A 23,734-nucleotide genomic window follows, 5' to 3' on the forward strand; every position below is an offset into this window, starting at 1 on the left:
TAATCCTTCATAAAAGCTCAGTGACGCTAAAGCCAAAGAGCTGCCCGCTTTTGTGTTTTGTTAACTTGTAAGAAGCTTTTGACTCCAGTGATTGCAGACAGCTTTTTAAAAATTCTTCTGTGCTGTGTAACTCCAAAACACCAGGCAGGGCAGTCCGAGTAACCCATCAGAAATGTTCCTCTTCAGGAATTCAGTCACAAGGTTTCTTCACAGCACCGCAGGCTCTTGCGCAACGTGCAGGCCCCTTACGCGTTACTTGTGTGTTACATATTCTTAGAAACCAATGGTTCACTTGTCTTCTAAAAAGGCAATTGTGTAGGACACAAAGAAGCCTTTTGCTTGCTGTTTGTATCTGACCAGCAGATTGATTGATTACGTATTTGATTAGGTCCTTGACTTGGCACAGAGGAGTCCAATGTGATGAAACAGCATCCCGTGAACGCTAATGCAGTAAGTCATATTTACTAGAGATTAGAGGGTGGAACAACATCAGCTTCAGATATTCAAGCTCTGAAATTGCTAACGCTGTTAAACACCGCTAAACTCCCATATAATACGGAAAACAAGCAATACCCTCTGATGTCACAATTTTATGGGAAGAAAAGGAAGACAATTTGTTCTTCGTTTAACTCAAGAGGCTCAGCTTCTCCGAGCAGTGAGATCCTTGTTTGCATTTCAAAGAAACTTGCTGAGAAGGTCGTGTACTTTTGGCTCGTTGTGCCTGTGTATCAGTGGCATACATGATTAGTTTTGAATAGCTGCTCTGGAAGTCCATGACAAGAGACCCTGGACCTCGAAGAGCTGAGGTCGTTAGGCCACCAATTTCAGCCGTTGCACTTGTGCCGTTTGTCTGTATGTCGGGGAAGTTGTAATGTCATAAAGGACCCTTATGTAAATACTTCAGCATTTCTTCCCTCCATCACGGTTTTTAATTTAGGTGCTCAGCACCAGTCAAAAAAAATGACCTTTGCAGAACATCAGTTTAATAAACATCATTACCTAGATTACCAAGTCTATCTGCCAAGAAGCGGATGTTGTTTAATTTCAAATAAACCTTCAAAATCTCAGTTAAGAAAGTGAACTGACAACTATGTATTGTCACTAAGAAAAACGGTTTCTGCATATCCCATTTCCATCTCTCCTCTATTCCGGTTTAATGTTCAGGTCAGGCTAACTGTAGGGGTAGGTATTTGTTACACTGAAAACTTCTTGAAATGTTTGTACAAATAGGATTTATCAAGATATTTAGCATAGTAACGAATGTTTGCCATGATTTTCTCCTAGCGCAGTTCCTTGTGGATTGCTTTCTCCTCAGGTAGGACATGCCTTTGATTCTGATTCATGGTAACTTAAAACGTTAACTTCTTTATGTCTCTCCATCGTAGCCGTGGCACGGAGGAGACAGGAAGGACAGGGAGGATCCGGAGGATCCTGTGTAACCGCGGAGATGCTGGGCTCATCAGCCCTGAAACTGGTCAAACCTCCTGGGTGACGGAGGCAACAACTGACAGAAGCTGTGCCAGGCTGGAAAACAGCTGCCACAATGTCACCGGCTGTCGGGGGGGAAGTGGGTCAAAAGGGACTAACCGAAAGGGTAGACGCTTGAGCGACCTGTCATCGCTCCTTCCCACCCCTTGCCGTCACCGTTTCGATCTGTTTGCGTACCAGGTCACCTCTCTAAAATTCTTGGCAGATCACCAGCCCAGCACAGGCTTCCCGTCATGTCGTGGAAGATCATTGCCGTGCCGTTTACCCTGCCGCTGAGCACAGCCAGCCACAAGCAGCTCGCTCCGAAGGCTGGGTGGTGCACGAAGGTCAGCGGCAGAGCTGCCCCGTCCGGCACTGCTGTCGGCCCGCCGGGCAGGCAGTCACCACAGCTACTGCAAGAGTTCTCTCTCTAAAAAAAACCCCAACTGAACAACAAATTGGTATTTTCTGCATGAGGTTGTGTGCTGCAACATGCAAATCTAGCCCTTTAACCAGGTCAAGCAGAAAGTGGGGCTCTTAGAGAGTTCTTTAGAGCTCTGCCTCTGTGGATTATTTTTTTTTGAGCCAAAACCTTGATCACAGTGTCCACCAATATGCTCTGAGGCAGGAACAGCCCTGTGAGCCCTTGCTCTTCGCTTCCAATGTCCACCCTCATTCTTGGCGCTCTTTCTCTTTCCTCTGCATAGAGAAGGGAGGAGCTCTGCCGGTATATGGCAATCTAAGGGAATAATTCAAAATATGTGTGATATTGCTGTTGGCAGCTGTGTAATTGAGAAGGAAACTTTTGGGACCCCCAAATAACATGTCATTGTGAAACATTTCTGAAGGAAGCAACTAGACTAACTCATGAGTATTATGATCTTATGCCCGTTCTCTTCCTTGTAGTGGAAAAGTAATTTAATTTGCATTCACGGAGTAGTAATTAATTCATTAATATTTGCCCCATATATATACCGTTAACTAAGCATCTTTTCTTTTTATTTGTCGTGGTTTAACCCCACCTAGCAATTAAGCACCACACAGCTACTCATTCACTACCCCCCCAGCGGGATGGGGGAGAGAATCGGAAGAGTAAAAGTGAGAAAACTCATGGGTTGAGGTAAGGGCAGTTTAATAGGTAAAGCAAAAGCTGCGCACGCAAGCAAAGCAAGGAATTAATTCACTACTTCCCATCCGCAGGCAGGTGTTCAGCCATCCCCAGGAAAGCAGGGCTCCATCACGCATAACGGTTACTTGGGAAGACAAAATGCCATAACCCCAAATGTCTCCTTCCTTCTTCTTCCCCCAGCTTTATACGCTAAGCATGACGTCATATGGTATGGAATAGCCCTTTGGTCACCTGGGGTCAGCTGTCCCAGCTGTGTCCCCTCCCAGCTTCTTGTGCACCCCCAGCCTGCTCACTGGTGGGGTGGGGTGAGAAGCAGAAAAGGCCTTGACTCTGTGTAAGCGCTGCTCAGCAATAATGAAACCATCCCTGTATTCTCAACACTGTTTCCAGCACAAATCCAAAACATAGCCCCATACTAGCTACTGTGAAGAAAATTAACTCTATCCCAGCCAAAACCAGCACAGTACTCTTTTCATTCAGTTGTTATGTCGTTAATACAGTGTAACTTTCAGTGTCCCATTTTCTTCCCAGAGGCCCTTCCCTGACAGGTTTTCAGTGAGCTCATTGATGTTGCTGAAACCAAGCTTTCAAAATTTTAGTTGGACGCCTGAAGATCCTAAGTTTGTTGTATAATTGTAGTATTAAAAAAGTATTTTAAATTTATTCTTTCATATTGAAGCTTTTAGGGATCATATTTTCATTTTGTTACCAAGATTCTCTTTTTTCTTGTGTGGTGGTCGTTTTTTATTTTTAAGTCAAAGCTAAGATCCTTATCATGCTCTTTGAATGCTGAAGCTGTTGCTTTAGGGAAAGATCCAACTATCACAAGGCTCAGGGTAAAATCAACAGGAGCTGGCGATACACTGACCCGTAAGTCACTCTTCCAGTGCTCTCTTCAGGCTTTCTGCTCCATGGCAAATGGTTTTACTTTGGTCTCAGTTGTCGTCCTTTTGGACAAGTCAGAAAACAACTTTTTGACATGTTCCTTATTTCAAGTAAAAGTCATTCCAGTCCATCAGAACACTAAATAGCTGCAACATTTCTGAGCATGACCTTTTGTGTGTAGTCCTACAGTGTTTACACAAAATACAAGTTTCTGATATAATTTAGGAAGAATAACTATTTCACATGCCATAGGAAAAGAATACATTTTTTAAGGGAGGTTTTTTTGTTTTGGTTTTTTTTTTAATGTATTGGAATAGATACTGCCTAACAGTTGTCATTTCTGATCATAGGCCTGTTGCTCCTTCTCTCTGTGGAAATTGTGCACCTATGCAAAGCCAATGCAAATGTCTTCTGGCATTTATTTTATCTTTCAGACGATAGTGAGACTGGTGAACTCCAACTGAGTTAGGTATACTGCAGCATAAATTTATCAGTTTGTATCGCTCCATAACAGAGATTAGAACTGATTTTGTAGCTTGTGACAGGTTTTATGATTAACATTTCATTTAATTCAATATAGAAAAAAGTAGGTAAAATATGAACCCTACATTATCCTACCGTTTTCCCTCCTTATGGTAGAATACATTTTACCTTTTATATTATGCAGAGGCTTCTGTGACCCCCAGTGCATTGCATGGGTGTTACCACCTTGGTGGATTCTGGTGTACATCCCTGAGCTTGATAATGAGAACCAGACTTGGAATTTAGACTGCAAACAGTCTGGACGCAGAGATACAGACAAATCACCCGTCAGAGTGCCACTTCAGAGCCAGTAACAAGAGCTGCTCTCCTAGAGGCTGAGATGAGCTGTGGCAGCAAAACAGGTAAGTGCATCCAAGCAGAAGCACTGGCTGTCCCGGGTCAGACCAAGGGTCTGCTTCGCCCAGCGTCCCATCTCCAGCACTGCCCTGCAGCTAATGGAGAGTCTGATAACGACCAGGGCAAGCATTTGGGGATGCTTCCCCAGAACACCCCACTGCACAATTTGTAAGCCATAGACTTCTTGAGACTGACACATTTGTGTTCAACAGCATAAATAAGTATGTATTTCCATGAAATTGTCTAATCACTTTTTGAATCCACGTCACAACTTAAAACCCACTGCATCCCATGGAAAGGAATTACACAATTTAAGTACACGTTGTGGAGAGAGAGAACTCTTTTTGTTTGTTTTGAACCCGTTGCTCTCTAGTTCATTTGAAGACACTTTTTGGATCGGAAGAGACAGTTTTCTGCTCTCTCCTCTCTGTCCTGCTGATGACTGTTAATTCTTATCTCTCCTCAGTTATTTCTTCTTCCAACCTGTGAAGTCCTTGTCTAGTCAGCCACTCTCCACACAGGATCTGCTCCATACCTGCGACTGCCCTTCTCTGAACCTTGCCCAGTTCTCCTGCACCATTTTTGAGAGGAAGGGAGATAAGAACTGTGCACAGTTCTAGACACAGGTGCCTCACGCATACATCGGTATAATGATATTTGTCCTCTGTTCTGCTCTCCATTTTCCAAAAATTCTTAACATTTGATGTGCTTTTTTGACACTTGCTGAGCACTAGGCCAACATTATCTCAGAACTAATGTTTAATTAAGGGAAAAACCTTTTAGAATCTGAGCCTCAGAGTAACCATGCCTTTCTCCTACTTACTCTTGCTCATGGCTTAGGTGTCTTTTAGAAGACAAGGTGATCTGAGTCAGGTATCACCAGCTCAGGTGGTCTTTCTGCTAGTCCCACCCAGTACCTCTTCTACCACAACCTTCTAACGGCAGCTGATGAAGGTGTGCAGACTCCATGTATTTTGGTAGGACTGTCCCAGACTGGTTAATGCTCCTCTCCTCCCATCATTTAGCTGGCTTTATTTGTTTAGTTTTGTAATGTCTTACTTCCCTTCCATGTTCTTTTTAATTAGCCATATTGCACTTCTTATACGGCTTCATCTCTTTCTTCAAAGACACATCTGTGCGCCTCTTGTATTTCTTTGTCTTTGTTACAGTGGCTTTCCTGATGGGTATCTGAGTTTTCCAGGCAGCGAAGCCTTTGACTGGAGTTGGTGGTGTGTTTCAATGTGAGATTTCTTTTAAATTTGAATACGCTGTATTACTTTTCTAATGGGAGCGTGGATACTGCCCAAGATGCACATGTAAAATAGTGCCCTTTTTGAAACGGTAAAGAATATTTTTTTTCATCCAAATCTACTATTTCCTTGTAACTTTAGTTTCTAATACTGGCCGGGGGGGGGGGGGAAGTCTTATCCTGAATAAATCATGAGTGATGAATGTGATAGAGTGAAGAATTCTTGCTTCTCCTTTTGAAGAAGGGGTTAATTGTAACTCACAGTCTCTCTCCTCTTGTAGAACTACTCAAGATAAAGCTATTTCTTGGAAGAATACCCTTAGGAAGTTAGTGACCTAGAATGAGCTTGGCATAGAATTGCCTTTTAGCCTTAACTGCGATATTCGCTGCTGTGATCTCCATACACAAATGGTTTTTGACAGGCTTTGCAAACAGCCTGTGGTCAGAGCCTACGAGCTTTCCTTGGGCAAGTAAAAGCTGTGGAGTCGGGAACTTAATCCGTTTCCCGCTGAGACAAACAGCAAAATTCCCAAACCCTGGGATGGTGCACAGTGGGACACGGATGGGCAAATGCAAGCCCTCGTTGTAGGACTGTGAAAAGGACATGGCAAGCAGCAAAACGTGCTCCCTGCCAGGGATGGTTCATGAAGTTCAAGCACTGCTGTTAACTGGAACCAAGACTGGTTTTTTAATATCCCTTGACATAAGGCCCAAGGGAGAGCAGGTGATGGCACACCAAGCTGGCATCCTGCCTTGGGCATCAAAATGTGTTTCTGTGGCCTCTACACCTCCACTGCAAGCTGCTTAGCAATCTAGAGATGTGATTTTGCTGTGGAAGCAAGGGTGAGCCAGAGAGAGGGCTGATACCTAAGCCTTTCCTATGAGGATTTCCTTTATATGCACACCGAGAGCGCATGGTAGTGGGGCACTTTGGGGGGATGCACTGACACAGGGCCCACCTCCTCCTGCTTATGAGAGGGAGGAGTTTTTCCCCATCCCAGCTATTTGTTCCAGGCACTAATCTCAGAATTTGTTTCTTGCTTGGTAAACCTAGGAAGTAACCGAGCGGTTAGGGCTGCGTGGTTATCCCCTGTGCATACAGCAAGTGAGGGATGGTGTACAGAAGATAAGATACCCACTGGAAGAATTTAATCTGGTCCCTACAAAACACTCTGATCCTTGCAAATAGGGTTGGTTTTTTTTTCCCTTGATAGTTTTTTCAAGTCTGGGATTTTCATAACTGAAGGAGAATTCAAATAAATCAGCAACTGGAGAAAACGCCAAACAACCGCAGTCAAACTTTCTCAGTGTTTTAAACTAATAGACCCCCTTCTCAAGATATTACGCCTAACAGGATTTGATTGCTCTTTCTCAGCCAGAGAATTTCTGTCAGTACCTCTGCCAAATGCACGGTCTCATGGAGGGAGGATTTGATAGCGATCCAGGTTAAGCCAGCCTCTTCATTCAGAGACAATGACTGCCAGCCCCACACAGGCTGCAGCGGGGCCACCCAAATGTCGAGTTTCCATTGAAGAAGGCCAAGTTCCCCATACTCTTTTTATTTTTGCAACCATAGCAGGGCCGTGTCCTTGGTTTCTTTCCATGCCAAATAAAGCGTCTGCACATTTTGTCTAGTTCGTTTTTGTACAGTTGAGGCGTTTATACCAGGAGCACCTGCAAAAATAGAAGTCTCAAGAAAGAGATTCGTTTCTGACAGGTTAATCAACCCAAGGAATAAGAAATTATCGTGCTAGGTCTGTAAACACACTTGCAGGTTGCCTTGCAAGGGCAGCTTGTGAAGATTAAACTGGCTGGGGATACTCTGAGCTCTAGGCACAGAACCCTGTGAGACACGGCTAATATAAAATGCTCCGAGGCAGATCCTGCCTTCCACCACAGCCACGTAAATCTGGAGTAACTGAGGCTGCATCGGGGATGTTACTCCAGATCCACTTCACCCCCCAGAAGGGCAGAATTTAAATGAATTACCCATGAACAGAGAATAAAGGACACGTGCAGTAAATAATAAATTTCTGGGTTTTCTGCCCTTCATGACAATCTCTCATAAATATTTCAGACTCAATTGCTGCTTCACCATGTCAGCCAAAAGATCAGACTGGGCAAGTGCATTTTGGTGTCATTCACGTCTGAGGCTGTTATGGCTCAGGGTGAGGCAGAACGACAGAACAAACCCCATTTCTAAGATCGAGACGCTGTCCTGACCAGTGCTGTATTTGAAGTGGCACTGGGCACATTCTGTGACTGCTCTTGATCAGCTCCGGCTCCCGGTTTGTTTTATCTCTTGCTGAACTGAAAAATAGGGAGGAGAGAGGGGAAGTAATTTTAAATGCATAAAAATCAGTTTGGTCCAAAAGTGTTAACTGAAAAATTTCAGCATTTATTAAATGAATAATTTCATTCTGAAGAAGTCAATATAAAATATCACAGTATTTCTCAACCTGCACAATCCCTCCATGCAGGCTGCAACTTGACATCAATCTGTGGGTCGTTTTTGATTCCCCAAAACTTAATTTTTCAGGGGACTTCACTCAGTAAGTAATGAGTCTGATTCTCTTTTTTGTACATTACTGCTGGGTTGTTTCTATTCACTTATTTTGTTCGGCAGCTATACAATGTCTGTTACAATACCCCCCGAGATGTAAGGTATCTGATTACCTCAGTCGCCCTAACTTGCTTCATGAGGTCGGGCTGTCGGCCTCACCATCAGATGCACCTGAACACACCCCCGCTGTGTTCCGCACACTCTCGGTGCTCCTGACCGGTTGTGCAACACCAACTGAGGAGCAAAATGCCTTCGTGAGATTGGAAGAGCTACGGCCGTGCCTGGAGGCATAATGCCTGTTAAGAAACATCCTCTGCAGAAAATCTGAAACTACTCAGTTTTAATATTCTGCTTTCTGAGTTGACTGTGGTATTTTAAACCTGTCAAGTGTGTTTTATCAATGTGAAATACTGTTTACTTTTGCTCATTCTTGCACTATCCAGATCTTTACCATGCAGACTCTTTCCGGTATTTTCTCCCAGATGTAGCATATTCTAATTCATTGCTCCTGACTGCCAAGAAATGACAATTCCAAGACTGTCCATAGTTCACAATGTAGTTATTTTGCTGGTGGAAATTTCATCATTTTTTTCACTATAGCCAGTCCAGCAGAAAGCAACCAGAAAGTTAAGCGAGATGAGCCTCTCGATTAGGGCAGGGAGGAAACCTCAAGTATGGATTTGTGCGTATTTCTGACATGTCCAGCCAGAAAACGAGAAATCTTGATCTCTGTAGAACAAATGCCCACCTGCACATTCTCATAGTCTGAGAAATAACCTCCTCCGTCCTGCCACTTCTCCTGCTGTTATTTGCTCTCCTGTGTTCTCCATTAGGATTGTCTTTCTACTGCCAAAAAAAAAAAAGAATGATATGTCTCTCCTATGTTCTTGCTGGATGTAGACTTTGTCCACATGTAGGGGTTTTACTCATTTTACTGTTTATTCTGCAGGTGTATTTTAAACATTTTTAATAATGTAATTGCACTGATGAGACCTAGTATAGGAGCAGGTATAAATTGCTCTTGCCCTTTTTGCAGTTTAATATTCTCCTCAGCTCAGAGGTGGAAATCGCTGGCCTGGCAGAACTAGATCCACACAGGGTGGGGGGTTTTAATGGTACCGGCACAGCTGGAATGATCTGGCTAAGGGCTGCAGACAAAAACTAACAGGTTTTTGTTGTCAAGGGTAAAAACGAGGGTTACCTGGAGGACGGAGTTTCATGGCCTGCTGTACATTTCCAGTGTTCATCATGCCAAGAGTATTCCCATTGAGAAACAGAAAATTAGGGGTTAACCTGTCATCTACAGAGTCACCTTGAAACCCCATAATGAAATATCAATAATTGAGGATGGCTGTTTGCTAAAAAGATTACTGACAGGCATAAAATAACAATCACCAGTAGCTATAAATGTGTTTTATGTCTTGGATATTTTCCTGGCAGACTTTAGTCTTTCATTGAGTTATGCAGTAGCAGCCCTGGATTTGGACAACTTGTGCTCAGAAGAATAGTAGGATGTTTTTTGGGGTGCCAGAGGGGAGAAAGGATAGATTTTTTGTAAATCAGTGTACCGTAATTTTCCTTGGTTAGCACAAAAGCATACTTCCCTCCACAAACGGAGAGGTCCATTTCGGTTTATTTTTTCACAGTATCCTGTATAACAAGGAAGAAGATGAGATAACTCTTCCTGGAGAAAATCCAGAATGTTAATTAAAGAAATGGCATTTTGACATTCATTCCTTACTGGCTGGAGTTCATGGCCCTACTGGTATTTCATGTCTTGCTTTCATGTTAAGAGTTTTCCAAGATGATCTTCTCTACAAACGCCTTTTTTTCTGCCACTAGAGGTCCTAAAAATAATAAGGAAAGGAGGCACAACGTACCCATGTATTTGACACTATAGCATTCTCACAAGGTGGACCTGAGTGTCAGGTCACCGAAACCCCCAGTGGGCTGGCTGACAGCATGGGTTAGCGCTAAGCAGACTGGAGCAACAGCATCGGACTGTTGGACACAAGAGATTAGCTTTCCCTCTGATCCGGAGTGATTTTCATGCGTTCCTGCTACATCCCAGAGGAGTGGGAGGCAGGCTTTTCTTACACTTGGGCGATGCTCAGGTAATTTGTCATGCCACCCAAGTTAGAGCAGGGAGGGCTGAGCTGTGGAGGAAGGCTCTGAGGCTGCTCGGATCTACCTGACAAGTGAAATGCTAGGGGCGACCAAGAGTGAATCAAATGCCGAGATATTAAACAGCAGGGCAGCTACCACCAGCTGAAACAGCTTTGAGGACTTGGTGCTGGGTCCCTCGTCCCCCGCCCCCTGCTCTGTCCTCTCCCCTCCAGAGCCTGCTTTTGTAGGTAGGGAGAGATGAAAATCCCCCCAGGTGCTGCGGAGAGCAGAGAGAGAGCAAATGGCCCAAATGCACGAAAACGTAGAGAAGAGCTTTCCCTGCCAGGCACGCCATTAGGAGCTAGTGCTTGCAACATAAACCTGAGGCTGCTGTTATTGTTGTAGCCCTGTTGGGTTGTTCTACAGTGCTCCAGTGCTGTGAAAAGAAATGGACGGACGTACTTGGGAATTGAAATTAAATTCAGCTTTCCCGTTTGCCACTCTTCTCCGTTCTTTCTGTCTGCTAAAAACTGAATATTGATTTTCCTAATTCTGCTGTGTCTGCAGTCTTTGCTAGCTTGTGATTGTTATAAACACTTTCACTAGAGCTGGCAAATTCCAGCAAAACAATTTTTTTATCAAAATTTGCTTGTTAAAAGCAAGATATCCCAGAGGAAAGCGTTCTTTCTTATGATGGGGCGACAAGGGAGTGGGGCCTGGCCCCTTGCCATGGGCAGCCCGGCCTGGGGACCTCTCTCGTCGTGCCTCCAGTGAGAAGCCCAGCTCTGTTTCAGAGAGCAAAGACTGGGTCTCGTTGCTCACTGAAACCAAACCGAACTCAGAAACCTTGGAAATTCTGCAAAATGGAATCACCACTCTCTGCCAAGCCTGAGCATCATGTTACAATGCCTAATGTTGAATTAAAGTGTACAAAAGACTATATTTTTCAGAAAAGATGGGCGTTTTCTTGTAATTAGCAAATTATGGTCTCATTGTACTTACTTTGCTTATCAAGTTATTTTTCAGTGTCAAGACCTATTTTGTTTCGCCCTTCCCTGTCATCACTGATTTAAGAGTTGTTCTTGGCACTAGGCAACCTTGGGAGTGCTGTCACGGGCTGCACGCAGGAGGTTGTTCCAACAGCAGGAACTGGAGCTGAAACCGCTCGTTGTTTATGTAAAACTAAAAGTTATTTCCCTAGCATCAGCACCAGGCTCCGTTCCTGAGGCTGTACGTGTGCGTATCTACACAGACACCGCAGACTGACCGGTGTTTGTTACGCTAGGAAATTAATGTTTCCTTTGCTTCTGCAAATAAAGGAATCAACAGCAAACTGCCCTGGAGAAGCGGCTCTTGCCACCGTCCGGGAGCTTGCTACGGCAGCTGGTGATCCATCAAATGAACTGCATGCACTCGGGAAGCATTCATTGCTCAGTCAGACTAAGCGGTCTTCCAGGCTATATGATTTCTTGACTGATTTGTAAGTTAAAACAGCTCTTGGCACCACAGATGATGAGTTTTCGATGGGTATGACACATACACAAATTAGATAAGAAGACAAAAAGCCAGTGTTTTAGATAGGCAACTTGGCCAATGAGAATTTTACTGCAAGGCTTAGTTTTAATTGACGTGATGAGTTTTATGCATCTGCCCACTTGAAATATTCTGATTATGAAACTGTCTCTTTGTTCACTGTTTGGCTCTTGATTTCTGAGCAGGCAAAGCAGGCAGTGTGTGCTAATAAAAGGGACAGAAAAAAAAGGAAGAAGATGCTAATGCAATGAACTATCATCTTCTTCATAGGACTGTTTCGCATTAAAGATTTTGCCTTGGCTTTTGCTTACAGCTTTTGACCACTTTTGGTTTGCTCAGTAATCCCAAACCATATGTATAAAGAGTGATTGACAGAATACACTGTGTTTGAAGCAGCCTCCCAATGGCTTGTACTCAGATATAGATATCTGATGTTCAAAATCGTTAGAGATGAACTCCTGATGCATCAAAGTACAAGTTGATTTTCTTTCATATCTGCGATTACATTTTTCATGTAAATGTCTGATGAAAAAGACTGTAAAAAAACCCAGTTTTCACCTAATAGGATATCAACTCAAGAAGTTAAGAAAAAATACTGTGAAAAACATAATACCAAAGGATGTAATCCTTTAAAGCTCATTTATGCCTACAACAATATAAGTGACATTATTAGATTATTTTTTATTAGTCTGTAAGACTGAGAGACTAATAAATATATGGCAAAGAATGGCGATTTGTGGCAGCAATCTTTTGAAAAATTGCACAAAATAGTTCAGATTATTTTAAAATATATTTAGTATTTTTATATAATGTGTATTTTAAAGAATGGATTATTTTCACTATCATCTTCTCAATTTGTAACACCAAATCACTGTTAGTGTAAATAAACATCATGATAGTATTACCATAGGTCATGGACTTTAACCAAGGTAATTGTGTAGCTACTTAGAAACTGAATAACATATTCAGCCTTTAGTCTGGTCTGTATGTAACTTAGGTTCAAGCTAAAAAGAAGAACCTTGCTAACAATCCTGATACCTGTATCTGTTCCGCATCACGGAAATTCTGCTGTAACTTTCTAGCCTACTCAGCAGAATGATATAGAAGATTTATCATTAATATTAGAATTACAGAGACTTTTCTGAAAATTTAAATTCTTATTCTGTTGGGCCCAGATCATGCTGTAACACAGCATCCTACACAGTGGGGTCTCTCAGTTCGTGAACAAAGAAGCTATCTTGAAAAAAAATGTGCTGTTGGATGTAAGCTTATTTGAGGAAACTGCAGATGGTAGCAAGGGAGTTTGTTCTCGGCTGCCATCTCTGTGCCTAAAGCCAGATCTAGGGGAAATGGAAAGAGCTGGGCACTGGGGTTGGGCTCCTGGAAGGGATTTTAGCCTGGGTACCCTTCGGATGACATTCCTTCTACTTAATTCCAGCTTAAAAGCTACACATGCCATCTAAATTAATCATTAAGATTCCCTCTCTAATCAGTAGAGAAAGCAAGCACTTCTAGATAGCAATTCACCCATCTTGTTTAAATACTTGTCTTTGGAAAGAAAGTTGTTGCCTCTGGAAGTGTTCTCTGCTGACCAGTAGAAGAAGCCTAGACTGTTAGCTTAGTCGTGACTACTGTTTAGGTGGCTGCAGTTAACAGAGGTGAATCCCGTCCCACGTGGCTAATGCATAATAATTCCCAAGCGGGATAGCTGTTTTACAAAAAAACACCATTTGCCGCTAGAAAGACAGCAAAAATGCTATGCCTACTATCCCAAGTCATGTAGCCAGATTGTTTTTCTAGTACATCCCTCCAAGCCACCTGGGGAAGAAACAGCTGTGAGCTGTCTGAAGGGTGTGCCAGGGATCAGGCTTTCCAGGGACTCCACTTCTGTAGTCCCTATTCAGACCTTTCCGCTGAAACCGATAGAAAGTATGGCAAAGGACTATAAAATCAAACCCCCTCTAAGATGTTAGTGGAGGCAGAGTCCTCCTGTACATTTCTGTAAGACCATTAGGTGACAGCTAAATGAAGGTATGGCCACTGGAGGCTTTGCGACAGGGTTCTTTGCGGACCAGCTATTCTGCAGCATGAGGAAAAAGAGGCATTAGCCGATCATATCACAATGAAGAGGAATAAAAATACAACATTTCACTGTGCACTCGTATACTTTATTCAGGGCAGAAGTGTGCAGTTTGCATAGCTTAAAAACATGAGCCAAGAAGTCACCAATATTTGCAAAACACTCCTTTTTTACTCTCTTCTAATATGTTCAGTAATTTGAATCAAACTACTGGAGATAAAACGAGATGATACAAAGGCAGAATCTGAAAGCTCTCACTCACGTGTCACCTTCCAGCTGTTAAGAAAATCCAGGCTGTTACTGTTCTTGTCTTGGTTGCCTCAGCATAGCCCCATTCCTTCCTAGGGAAATCTGTAATGGAAGCTATTGCATTTTAGTAAGCAGACAGCATTACAGCTCACTCAGCGTCTCAAAGGGAGGACCTGGAGGCACCTACACGTGGACTGAGAGATACCCTGAATGTTTCTGTGCTACAGGTTTTAGCTAAAGGTTGCTCTAACCTTCCCCCTGTTCAAATGTCAGGTTAACACAAGGAGAAAAATGCTGCCATTCTGTTTCTCTGCATTAATGATAACACCTCACCTAACAGGACAAACCCCAAACTATGGCCAATACCAACTGCATCAACTGGGTCTAGGTTTAAAAGTAAGTTGGACAATACTTCAAGCCTTTATGTTCCTCTGTTTCCAGTTAGCTGGAAGAGGAATAAACCAGGCTATTTAGTAAGTGTTGTCAACCGAAAGGTGACCTGTTCTTGAATCTGACCTTTTAGCTCGGCTTCATGGGTGGGTTTGGCTCAAAGCATTCATTATGCTTGGGTTGCCAAATTCAAAGAAACAGGTGGAGTTAGACTATAAGATGTTTACTCATGTTATGCTGGAATTCCTTGGCTCTTGCCCGAGGCCCTACTTCGGAGGCCTTCAAAGGTAAAACTGCTACTCCGTTCTTGCCTGAAACATTTTGTTCTTACATTTCTCTCCTGTCAATGGGAATTAGAGGAACCTGAAATATTGTTCCTGTCTAAACACAGAGCTAAAAGTAATTCCATGTTTTTGTGATGCTCAAAGCATCGTTGTCTGCTAGTGTTGTGTGAAAGATGGGCAAAAATGAGGAAAACGAACCAGCACCCTTAGCAGAGACCCTTTATTGAGCCCCCTGTACAACCGACGTGAGGAGAAGGGTCTAGTTGACATATCTAGCCGCAGGAGCAAAGTGGAAACAACCACAATGGGGAAACAGCATTGGTACAACCAACCAGTCCTTTTAAAAGGCACACAGGAAGGAAACTAGGAAAAATGGGGGATAGATGTTTTCCCTTTGGGTTTTTTTTGTGTAATTACAAGTTATGTTTATATTGGAGGGAAGTGTGCTCCACGGTATGGCCCACAATCCGTGTCCCCTGGCTGTCCCTGTACAGAGACCTCCTAGACCACACTGCAGCTCCCTTCTGGCCTGTGCTCTGGCGTTTAGTTCCCTTGGAAACCACACACACATTTACTCTGTTACTAAAAGCAACAAGTATAATCATTATTTTTTAAATGGTACTGAATCATATATTTTCATTTTATTGTTGGAAGAGGTATCATGTAACATGTTTTTTCCATTGTACATATATCTACAGCAAACTTTGTCTTCTAGGTTTTTATCATTATGTTAAAAAGCAGTATAAGATGAGGATGTCCACATCTCTTAAGGTTAATTCCAAACATTTTCTCTCTAAACCAAAAATATTTTCATTCTTCTTTGTGATAAATCCCACTTGTGATCAATTATCATATTTGTATACACATTTTTTTAACATTAAGCTAAATGCTGAAGGAATGATATTCCCAGTGTAGAGTCCAAAATATAATAAATATTACATAATTAAAAAATACGGCATACTTATAATTTAAAATAAAGGAATCACATGTCATTAAAACAGCATTTCACTCAGCTTTTATGCAATTTTAGAAATTCTCTTTTCTCACCCTAGATTTGGGCAATGCTCAGGGATCACTTGGTGTTCTGGAGGAAGGTGCTACCATCCTTTCAGCTGAAAGTTGAAGCATTTTCAAGAATGTCAGAGGAAATTTTAAATGACACAGCAGCAAATCGTATTAGATTCTGATGCTATCAAAGAAAGAGCAAGTGGTAATTAGGGTGATTGGAGTGATGCCTGAACATGGCGTGGAATCCGCAGCACTCAAAGCAAACAGAGACCCCACTGGGAAATGTTTTGGACAACACAACACAGAATGCTGTTTGTGTCTTCTGTTGTAACCAATTTTATATGCTTGAAACCAATTTATTATGATTTACCAAGAGTAGGTGACTGGAAGGCTCTGAGCAGAATATTCTGTTACTCCTTCCTTTCTCTAAAGTTCCAACAATGATGTGCTGCACATTTTACAAAAAAAAAAAATTGTCTGTCTCTTGAAAAAAATCTCAAAACCAAATTAAGTTTCATTAATGATGCCTTTCCCCTTTAATAAATACATATGGTCATGACTGATTTATACTATAAATCAGGTGTGGTGCTGATGTGGGAAGACTCCCAAATCTTTGTTCTTCTCTCTTAGCAGGCTCTTGGAAAGTGTCATCATTATTGGTTTTACCTCCAAAATTGAAAGTACCCTAACAAAATACTGACAGAAGTTTGCTTTGCTCGTGCATACTGTATGAGACCATTCTCATTACCTAACATCGACTCTCATTCACTTCTTTGAAAGACAGGAGGTCAGCAGGAATGCAGGCTCTGCAGAAGAAGCTTGTTTAGAAAATTTTGTATGCTACTGTCTTTTGAGGATCAGCTTGGAGACCCATGAATCTAAAAGATCTTCTTGGCTAAAACTGACACTGTGAAAGACTTACTCACTTTCATAGTGTCAAAGACTTAATTCAGGCTGCAAGCAAGTAGAAGTAGGCACCAGTAGTTTCTTCCTAGGTAGCCACTGTTGAAACCTGCCATTTCCCTTCATTTGCTGTTTTCAGCCAGCACTTCTGTCACTGGAATAATAATAAGTTCATCCCATGGTTTTATAAGAGCAAACGTATGCCACTCATACTTTCCATTTCAAAATAAGCAGGGAAGTTGTTACCCTTCTTTCTAACCTAGTTCAATCTTCTTCCATATTCCACAAGTTTCCTGAAGAGTTGTTCTTAAATTTCACTAAAACAAAAAAAAGTTGTTCATATTTCAGTCTCATTCTCCCATCCCAATTAGACTGTGGACAAAGAATTTAAGAAAGGGTGTGCCAAACGCTGAGGACTGTTGGTATTCCAAGTCAATTAGAGCAGTTAGTACCTAATTAAGTGCTAATTTATGCTCTGTGCAATCTCATAGAGGGTAGAAATTTGGCTCGGGTTGGTTGGAAAACAAAATTTTAGCTATTACACGTGAAAACATCTACTACTTTTATGCATACAAAACCTACTTTGTTTTATATGAGTTGAGTGCACTGTAAAATGAGGCTAAACTCTTATTCTGGTTTGGCTGGCTTCCTCTTGCAGTTCCAAAAGTTTCACAAACATTCATTTTCCTGTATCCTCAGAAGTCACAGAATATGCTAAAGACAAGCTGTCTGGCAGCCAGTTTTCCGTGTTTCCTTCAAAGGGCAAACTTAACTGTCTTCTGCAATAGCAGAGTTGAGAAGCTATTGACACTCACAGTATCTTTATTCCCTGCTTCACAGAATAAATAGAAATTTTAGCTAGAGCTGAATAAACGAGGAACTGGCGGCAACTATTTGAGCCAGGCTTTCAAAGGAGAGACCTTCCTAACTTCCCTGCATGCTACAGCAAACACAAACGTCTGTCTTGTCCGTGCAGGAAATGTAGCTTAAATCCCAAACTGAAGTAATGTTAAATTTTGGAGACTTGACCTCCACAGAGAGCTGTCAGTCATCTCTGATGTAGCAAATGGGAACGTTCAAATCGCCAGACCTGATTTGCATTCTTGTTACATACACACAAAACCAAGTCCTTCTCATCTTCACTCTTCGCTGCCTCTATGCATTTGCCAGAAAGGACATGGACAATCATTCCATTCTACAAGATGAGAAAAGAAGAGAAAGAAAGAACAAATGAAAAATAAGGGATTTCCAGTAAAAGCTAGGCCATATTTCTGAAACTTTTTACATACAGATCATCAGTAATGACTGGTTGTTCAAAATTTTTTTAAGTATTGCTCCAAACATAATGACTAGGTTTAGCTTTGAGCCCAGGGCATGGTGAGTATTCGTAATTCCATTTGAAGCTGACAGGAGTGGTAGGTGCAGAATTCAATAAATCTCTTTTCCACCACTATTTGTTTCCTATGGGCACAGGTTGTCATCAGCATCAACTACAGTACTACAGGCCACAAAATTTCAAAAGGACCAGTGCTTCCTTTAGGAATCAAAACAAATTACAGTAGGAACTGTACCAGAGCATTGAAACATCCCTACAACTACAGTAACTGCTATTTTCCCAGGCTGTCCTAGAGCATGACATTTTTCAGTCTTGTAGAGGAGTTCCTGCTCTGCTGGCTGAAGTCCACTTAATAATACCAAATTCCTCTACTAGGAAGTTTGCTCTTCTCTTACAATGCAGGAAGAATTTTAATGTTTCTCCTACTCCCAAAGGGCTCTCATCTGGGAGGGTTCAAGATTCCCAGACCATTCCTCTATCCAAAAGAAGTGGGCAAGGATTTGCCCTGATCTTATTTTCACAACCACTGATTCTGATTCTATTCCTATAACGCCAGTAAGACAAACAGTTAAAACAAGGACATATGAATTTAGGTAGGATTCCTGTAATTTGTATTTTTCAACCAAATTTATTTCACATAGACAGTGTAAATGGGCAAGAAGCATCCTAAATTTCCTGGGTGAAAATGGTACAGAAGTGAAACTTGCCTTTCAAATACCTCATCCCTTCCCCACACATGAATCCTGTCAATCGCCCAGGGATCCCACAGTCACCATCAGCTGCTTTCCCCTTACGGCAGAGTCACTACTGACCTCCTGGATATCCCAGTGCTGGTGGCTGTTGTCTGTCTCCTTTGTACAGTTTTGAGGGATAACCTTCCCGTGTCTGACGTCAAAGCAAAACAGCGGAGCAGAACCAAGCCGGATTTCCTTCATGCTGTTATATTCAAAGTGCTGGAAAAGGGAGGGTTTGTTTGAACAACGATGGAAGGACATCCCAATTAATTTTTAAATGCTATTTCCAAAAATAATTTCCTGTACATGTTTGTTAAGATGCAACCCAAACATGAGTGCTGGAGACGCAACAGCCTTGACCCTGCAAAGCAATCCCCCTTGCCAGCCAATTCTGGCATAACTATTTACCTAAGGAAAGGCTTTGTGGACTGTAATTATGTATAAAGTAAACTCATCCTATAATAAAATTTTCTAGTTTAATAAATATTTGAACAGAAGGGTGTTTCTGACAGGGTCCACACACACAGCAGTTAGAAATGTGCCTGCAGCTCACCCTGAGCTCAGTGGGAGCAGCAAAACATGTTTGGGACTGGGAGTAAGTATCTATAGTCGGTCTGTATTGGTTTGGCTTCTCTTAATGCATGAACTTGCTAGTCTAATGCCAGCTTGGGAGTCTACATGAATTTCCCTCCCGTCTTTGACTGTTTTAGGCACTAATGGGGAAACCCATCCCCATTATTCTAGAATGATTATATATTTTTTCCTCCCAGGCTTTCTGTTCTCCAGACATTACCAAATATATTAACAAACAGGCACTTAATGATGTCTGCTGGAGCAAAGTGTGGGGATCTGGCCTCAGTGACACATGGAACAATGCCATTTTCCAAATGACACTCAGCTGCAAAAGAGTGGGCATTGTTGCCTTAGCACATGCCTAATTTTGAACACATCAGTATTTCCACTAATGTCAACCCAGCCATTTGCATGTTGGAGTGCCCATCTTCTGGATGGTTCCCTAGATCTGATACAGTGCCTATATACTTAAAGTATACAGTACCTGGGTGAGACTGTCACTGCAAGGGGAGAGTTCGATAGAGCCTTCTGCAGTGGCTCTTCCAGGTCTGTAATCTGCACAGAAGCCAACACCAGTATTGTAAAGCTGTAAGTAAAGGTTTATACTGAAATAAAGCACAATCAGATACAAACAAAATATCCTTCAGCTAAGTTTTTTGTGAGTGTATCCCTTTATGATATATGGTTTTGCTCATAATTCAGGCAATATTTTTTTCTTTCAGACTAGATCTTGCATATTGATCTTGCAAACTGATCTGATATAAAAGATGGAGTCTCACCAAAGGTCGGTGTTACCCAGTGAGTTTTAAGTTACTCACTTCTGTTTTTAACCATTACGATAGTTAAAAAGAAATCTGTCAAATTTTTTATGCTAATGGAAAATTGCACTTCAACTGGACACTGTAGTCAGAAAAAACCCAAGATATTCCAGAAGAAAAAAACGTGGCAATTCCTGTGATCCACACTCAGTTCTTACACTCTTCTCAAGCAAGCTTTGATAATAAAGAACAGACAAAATAAATAGTAAAAGTACAAAGTAAAATCTGGCTACAGATAGCAGAGTGTGACTTAATTAGTGGACCTTGTTGCTTTGTTGGGGGAAAATCCTTTCCAGTAAGGCTGCCTGGAATAAATTAATATTTTAATGAATTATAATTATCAGCTTTAAAACTTACGTTTTAAAAAAACCATTGAGAATATTGCCTCCTGTACGCAGTCAGCCAAGGAGCTGCCATTGCTACCACCTCTGACCTTGAGGGAAGTGCAGGACTGAAGAAATGCTTTTTTCTCTTTATGCATATGGGTCAGCATAGAGATATCTCAGCTGCTGTTGCAACTGCCAGCTGCACAAGGCAACACAATTCTTTTCCTTTACTAAGGGCACCTAAAGAACCTCAGGTTAGGATCCTCTGAGCTGTGACACTGAACTGAGTCAGACAATCTGGGTTCAGCTCCCGGCTGGCTTTCAACATTTATGTAAGAATTTGGACCAGCTGTTTGTCTCCTTTGTCCTTTTCTTTCTCCTCCCATCCTTGTTGCATTGTCTGTTTGGACAATAAACATTTCAAAGCAGGAACAGCCTCTTACTGTATGCTCACTGAGTACTTAGTACATGGAAGTTATACTGCGGTCTTTGAACAATGCAAAAACTCTAATCATGCTTTATAGCGTGTTTTCTCTTACCTTGCCAGAGAATCTTGGCGTGTCTTCAGGCTGGGAGAGTTCAGGGTACACATTTGATACAAACCATTGGAAACTTCTACAGCCCAGTCTCTTCTGTAGCTGAAGGCGCTCACTGCAGTCTGGCTTCTCTGCCTTTATGGAGGAAGCATAGGGTCAACAAGGTTACTAGTGGTTTTGTGTTAGAGATGCTAGAAGTGAAAATGACTACATAGGAATTATTTCTACCACCTCTTCTATCCTGCATGTTATCGATATTGATACATATCTTTCATGAGCACACAGGGGAGGAGCACCAGCCTTCCTCCAACTTTGTGCTACAACAGCATTTAGTCTGGCATTGTGATGGGAGTAAATGTTTCAGAAGTAGCATACACTGTGAAAATAAATATTTCCTGTAAAAAATATTATTATACTTCAAGATAAGTCAGTCTTTGTCACCTTTTTAATTAAGAAAATCAGGACCAAGTTTGATACTCGTTGCACTGAAATCAGTGAGATTGTATTAGATGATTGTCATTCAGTATAGAATTTGCCCCGCTGATTAAAATTCAATTTCCTGGCCTTTAGCAGCCCAAGTTACCCAGTTATTGTTAGTCCTCCAAGATCAGAGGGTGTAAGTGATGACAGAATTTAGCCCAAAATATAGTCTATCACATTATTATCTGACAGTTACTAAATCTAGTAAGTGAATGTGTTTTGTGGCTATAAAGGCATAAAACCTTTCCTATGATTTATGTGTTTTCTTGAATTATATACACACAATATCAACTCTCACCCTTCCTGGTAGCAACTCTGTTCTGAAAAAAGACAAGTGCCTTAACCCTTAGTGCAGCTACGGACATCTGCACTGCAAAGGCCTGCCTGTCTGAATATTTGAGGGTATTTATTTAGCACTGAAGATGACTAACAGGGTTCTGAAAACCTCTAAGGAGGTAAGTGTCTAATCCTTCAGTTTCAAAACCACACAAAACACTTTTCTAAATCTCTCAGTGCCCAAATCCTAAAAATATCTCACCACCCTTAAAAGTCTCTCTCCTCTTTCTTGCCAGCAGTAGATCTCCCCCTTCACATTTCTACTTTTTAAAAATGCAGTTTTGGATTCCAGGAAACTGGTCTGGATTCCTACATCAGAAATTAAAAATGGTAACATAAGCAAAGAATTGCCTGTAAATAACCTTTCCTCAGACCAGCTATTTCTCTGCATCCATAAGAAAGAAAAAAGGACTTTGTGACATGCCTGGAAAACACTGACAAATGAAGGGCCTTGGAGATCAAGGGAGAGGTATCAGTTTCTAAAGGCAGGGATCAAGCATGCCATGTGGCACTGTTTGCAAGCCCCTGTAAGCTGCACAGGCAAAGCTCAACAGTTGCCATACGTTAAAGAGAATCTCACAGTTTAGTACCAGTCTTAGATTCAATAAGCATAACAACAAAGTTCAGCAATTCAGCACCACACAAACCTGTCCCCAAGAGGTTTTCTTGGAAAAGGGAAATAGAGAAGTAAAATGCTTCTCATAAAAAGCAATGTTTCTCATGAGACTCTGCTTTGGCTGAAGAAGGCGACGGCAGTAAATCTCATTTTGTCGTACTAGTTACAGTCCGCATTTGATGCCGAATAAATGGTGTAAATAATGTAAAGAAAGTCCTTATTGCTGTAAACCAATCTGAAAGGGAACTGTGCTTGTAAATTAAATAAACAAACCACACAAGAAAAGGAGAAAAAGAGACGGCGGCTGAAATGGTAGAGAGCTGGAAAGAGCCTTATTCATCTGCATTAACGCTCACACCACAGGCATCCTGGGCAGGATGCAATTCAGACCATAAAATGGGAAGACTTATAAAGCAACCTAAACGGGGGTCACCCGTTATTTTCAGCAGCGGGCAATGTCGGCGGCCAAGGCTCACGGAGATTTTTGTAGTGGCCAATAGGTGGCTCCGCTCACCCTCTCAGTGCAATAAATCCCCGCAGGGCCCGTCTGCAGCTGAGCGGCAATAATGCAATGGCTTGCTCGTGTCTTTTCAGTAACATCCCGCTGCACTGACATACTGAAAATATTGGCTGTGAAAGAAAGGAACAGAGAAAAGGGCCTTTTATGTTATGGTATGCTGAGCACAGAGATCGTAAAATTGATCATTTGAAGAAGCATCATACTCAGAAGTACTAAAAGTATTCTGGCTAGAACAAACTCTCAGGCAAAAGGTCACAGTGCTTACAGCTAGTAAACTGTGTCACTGGTGGCTGTAGTTCTTCGTACAGAAAATTGCTTCTGAGTTGACAAGAAAGGCCTTCAGGAAATTATTAAATGATTTAAGGACCTAACTGCCCATCTTAAAAGCCTTGGCCTAGTGTCCTCCTTTCAATTACATGGCTGTAACCCTTGTGAGTCAATTCACTGGCCAGCGGAGTTCAAACCTACAACACAGATGAGGACAGAGAAGCTTTTTAAAAAATGTGAAAACAGAATAAAAAAAGACACGCAATAGTCTCAGACTGTAGGATTAGCACAGCAGGCTGACTGGAGAGGCAGATTCACTGGTAGAACGTAAGGAGGTCAGAGTAGGTGACAGGAGAGGAGCCACCCCGACGCACAGCCCTTTTCCTCTCCCCGCTACAGTGCAGCTCCTGCTGCATCTGGCTTTCTTAGACGATGGCCAGCCCTGCAATGACTGAGGCATGCAGGAC

The 23,734-nt window shown here is 42.0% G+C and overlaps 1 protein-coding gene across 1 annotated transcript in view; it reads right to left on the reverse strand.

Moving 5' to 3' along the window:
• Positions 1-13,971: 13,971 nt before the first annotated feature.
• Positions 13,972-23,734, reverse strand: part of GALNT15 (polypeptide N-acetylgalactosaminyltransferase 15) — a gene marked incomplete at its 5' end in the record, with an annotated part of 29,296 nt that continues 19,533 nt past the window's right edge. Inside the window, 5 exons of the mRNA XM_082306196.1 lie at positions 13,972-14,254; positions 17,816-17,920; positions 18,874-19,014; positions 19,853-19,954; positions 21,052-21,183. Of these exons, the coding sequence (XP_082162322.1) occupies positions 14,189-14,254; positions 17,816-17,920; positions 18,874-19,014; positions 19,853-19,954; positions 21,052-21,183 (546 nt within the window). The 3' untranslated portion in view covers positions 13,972-14,188. The remainder of the gene's footprint in view (positions 14,255-17,815; positions 17,921-18,873; positions 19,015-19,852; positions 19,955-21,051; positions 21,184-23,734) is intronic.

This window comes from Platalea leucorodia (assembly GCF_965183815.1).
Source record: "Platalea leucorodia genome assembly, chromosome: 1".
NCBI classification, from domain to species: Eukaryota; Metazoa; Chordata; class Aves; order Pelecaniformes; family Threskiornithidae; genus Platalea; species Platalea leucorodia.